At 43.7% G+C, this 3,942-nt stretch overlaps 1 protein-coding gene across 1 annotated transcript; it reads right to left on the bottom strand.

Moving 5' to 3' along the window:
- Positions 1-1,060: 1,060 nt before the first annotated feature.
- Positions 1,061-2,932, bottom strand: LOC115201529 (transcription factor jun-B). The gene has a single exon (XM_029765238.1). The coding sequence runs from the start codon at positions 2,546-2,548 to the stop codon at positions 1,568-1,570; it is 981 nt and encodes a 326-aa protein (XP_029621098.1). The 5' UTR covers positions 2,549-2,932; the 3' UTR covers positions 1,061-1,567.
- Positions 2,933-3,942: the final 1,010 nt, after the last annotated feature.

Here is a 3,942-nt window from a genome sequence, read left to right as displayed (position 1 = left end):
TCAAATAGAACAGGGCCTCACATATTTCTCTGATGTCCCCACAATGTTCTTGTCCTTGGCAATGCCAACCCAAACCAACCATACACACAGATGCTCTCACACACCAGATGCCCACTCACTTCTACTGCTCTGCCAAGCGGTGTGGCATCTTTAAACACCCCCGGCATTCCAAAGGCCACTGTCACTTCCTTCCATGTGCACTCATTCAAATATAAGACCTGAATCTGTCGTAACTGTGGTGTACACAACCACCATGTTTAGTTACCCTGGCTGGGCATCATGGGAAAGAATGTGTCCAGAATGAGCTGGTGGCCATTGGACATCAGTCTTTATACAAATAGATGATCCAACCAGAGAATTGATGGACTGTGGACAGACACCTTGAATATGGGATGACTGAATATTTTTGTCTAGTGGTAGACCACTTCATGCCATAAGAAAAATGTAGTAATATACTGTCATTTAAAATAGTCAAGAAAAGTTAGTGGCTGAACTTTGTAGTCATTGATAACCCTTGCGAAATGATGAATGTGCCAAGTCCATATCCGGTCAAAGTTTGTTTCCCTTGTCATGCTCCTTATCGAAGTTCTGAATTACCCTATGCGCCAGCTTAGTTTCAATAATAATATTGGAAATTCCGTTAAGCCAAACCATTTTATTGATACAAAGTGTTAGATGAAGTGGAATGAAACCAATTTGCAAGGAAGGCGGGAGTTCCCAGAAAGCTTCGCTCACAGTGACGTAATCTCTACCAGAAATGTCCCTATATGGACACGCTGTGCGTAAAGGAAATGTAACGCAACGCGCTGACGTTCTGGACATGAAGGCGCTGAATGTAGTCTAATGGCATCGATTGCATAGAATTTATCACTGTAAAGTAGCATGAACTAAACCTATTTAAGTCACACGCTTAAGGTTGTTGTTTAGGTATAATAGACTTCAGTAAATGTGTAAAATCCTCTTCATATACCCTACTTCAACGACCAACAATTTCTAAATCGCTTTTAATCAAACACCATGGATGGCATAATGACACCAACAGACAAACATGAAGCCAAAATCGTTTTGAAAAGAGACTTTACTTAAATATACATACCACAAATAAAAAAGACATTGTAAACATGACAAAATATTAATTTGTCAGGATCAACCTGGCAAACAAAATAACTTACACATTTAATGAATGCAGCATTGCATGACGATATGCAAAATTACAAACAATACAATAGCATTTCCATTTGATACCTAAGCAAACCAGCCTATCAAGTGGTCTCTGGTTTGTTTGTCTAGTCACTCAGTGTTAGTGTCTATGTTCAGTCTGGATGCTGTTTCTGTTATGTATTTGGATTATATGGTCCCTTGTGCGGTGTCCAGCATCCGGAAGTACCATTTCTGTCAGTCTTTTACACGAAATGAGAGTAGCCTACACACAGCCTGCGGCCGTATTGTCATTACCAACAATAGCCTGCCGGTATATGGCTTATTGCAGTGCTGTTCATGTAGAACATTCCTCCAGTGTTGTCACTTCTAAATCATGAATTACTCTGCGAAATGCCCTCGCCTCCATTTAAAATGCCTCCATTTTGCTCGTCAACATAAGTTGACAGCCGCTGCTTACATGTGTCAGGACTTTCTGTTTGAGCTGGGCGACTTGTTCACGAAGCACAGTCGCCGTATTGGAGAGCCCAGCATTGTCCGACTTCAGAACTTTCACCTTGTCCTCCAGTCGGGAGATGCGCTCCAGTTTGCGGCGCCGGCATTTGGTTGCTGCTAGTCGGTTTCTAAGCCTCTTCCGCTCGGCCTTGATTATCTCTTGGTTTTCCATGTCGATTGGGGACATTGGCGGGGAACCGTCGCTGCTGTGTAGATCAGGGACGGTTTGTGGTTCTTCTTTGAAAGCCACAAGGCGCTGTGGATGGACCCCAGCGCCAGGTAGAGAGTACTGAAAGGGGTGTGACGCGTGCGTCGAGGTCTGTTGGTGATGGCTCTGCTGGTGGTGCGGCGGTAAGTAGTTGATGGTGGTACTGGGGTAACTGGATGCGGAAGAGAGGTTAGTGTTTGGGCAATAAGCGTTCAGTGTTGTGTAGATTGGAGGCTCGGGCTGCAGGGAGGAGCCGAAGACACTAGAGGCCGCCGCCGAACAGGTCGTCACACCACCCGCTCCAATAGACACGTTGGGCGGGGCCATGGGCATATGGTTTATCTTGTGGAGCTCGTCCAGGGCTTTCACGAAGCCCTCAGCAAAGCCCTCCTGCTCATCGGTGATGCTCCGGTTGTAGAAGTACTGGCCTGGGGTGGGAGTAGTAATTATACCGTTACTGTTTTGGATGATAAGCCTTTCGAGTTCGGGGGAAGCAAGCTTCAGTGACCCGACGTCCTGTTGCGCTGCTTGGTATAAGTCAGACTTGAGGTTGCGATATGGCTCTGTCATGTTCAAATTCATATTCTGCTTTAGGTGTTTGTAGTCGTGCAATGCAGCATCAGAGTGGCCGTAAGCCGAGAGAAAAGAGTCGTCATGATAAAAAGGCTGCTCCATTTTTGTAGACATAAAGTCGTAGGAAAGTGAGCTTACCAGTTGTGTTTAAACAGTCTCAGGATATTGGTCAACAAATGACAGTGTCAGCAAAAAGTAGGCTACGCATCAAAGCAAGCACCCGTCTTCTTTTTCAGCAAAGGTCTTTTTCAGCAATGACCCAAGTTCAAAACTAAAAAGAATTTCACTTCTAAAAGTGAGGGAAAATCCGAGATGTAGAACAGAGCAGTGGTCCACGAAGGCTGTCAACAGATGAATGACCGCAGTATTGACGTGATCCAATGTCTTGAACTGTCTTTTTCAACCTTGTATAAGAAAATAACTTTATACCCACACATAAAGTTGCGTCCCCGTTATGTTGTTCTATGTGATAAATTCACTCTGAGTGAGCAGCTAGTAACATGCCGTTTTATATATACACCAAACATTGGGCGAGTTCGTGTTGCATGGTCCGGTGCCCCGGGAGCGGAGTCTATATATTTTTTGACTATTCCATTGGTCCATAAAGGAAATCTCCACCCACCCCGTTCACTGGCCATGCAAAACGAATTAGCCCACACACATGCTGTCAAGATTGGCAAAGGGAATTGATTGGATAGAAACTATTTGTGCACGCCCAACAACATAACGTCAGGGTTATGACGCGATTGCCAGGAACCACTTTGATTATAAACCGATCGTTAACACGCTCATGTAGGCAAAATGAAAAGTGAACAGTGAAGCAAGGGCTGGATTAAGAATATACTTCGATACATTTTTCACCTAATTTATTGAAATCGCTGTGCAGACTAATGCACAACGAGGTATAGACTCATTTGACAACATGTTCGTAGGCTGTTGATATATGTTGTTTTGTGATCTGACTGTTACATTGTAACTACAGTAGACTACGTTACGGTGATGTTGCATGTTCCACGTTTTTACATTGTTACAAATTGATAGGCATTGTCCATCAGACGCTGAGCTGCGCTGCCTAGACCTACATATTATGTGGACGATATATTGTGTAGGCCTTTAAAATGAGTTGCAATTCACTTGTTCATTTAACAGTAACTTTGTTTGATGAATTGCATGTAGCAGGGATAGCTATTACCCTAATGTTCTGCTGAAATTATATTTGATTGTTCCGTGTGCAAATGTGATGAACAATGCCGCGATTGAGTTAACGTAACCGTGGAGACCACATAATGTATACCATGTATTAACTATATATATATATTGATGTACTACGGTAGGATGGAGTACTTCGTTCTGAGAAAATCCGCGTTCCATATTTGGGCATGCCGACGCGTTAGTTCCTCTGAGAGAACTGGGAAGCTAAGGCCCCCCTCAGCCTCATTCCAGCAGCATTCCTGTTGTATAAAGCTCATCCGTGTGAGAGCTAGGGACTTTTTGTTTGAATCATTTTA

This window comes from Salmo trutta, chromosome 1 (genome assembly GCF_901001165.1).
Source record: "Salmo trutta chromosome 1, fSalTru1.1, whole genome shotgun sequence".
NCBI classification, from domain to species: Eukaryota; Metazoa; Chordata; class Actinopteri; order Salmoniformes; family Salmonidae; genus Salmo; species Salmo trutta.
The sequence above is the reverse complement of the archived record's forward strand: the minus strand, read 5'-3'. Positions and strand labels throughout refer to the sequence as shown.

What these genes read in the sequence shown, in the direction of transcription:
- LOC115201529 (XM_029765238.1), bottom strand. Translation starts at nt 2,548, where the DNA reads ATGTCTACAAAAATGGAGCAGCCTTTTTATCATGACGACTCTTTTCTC.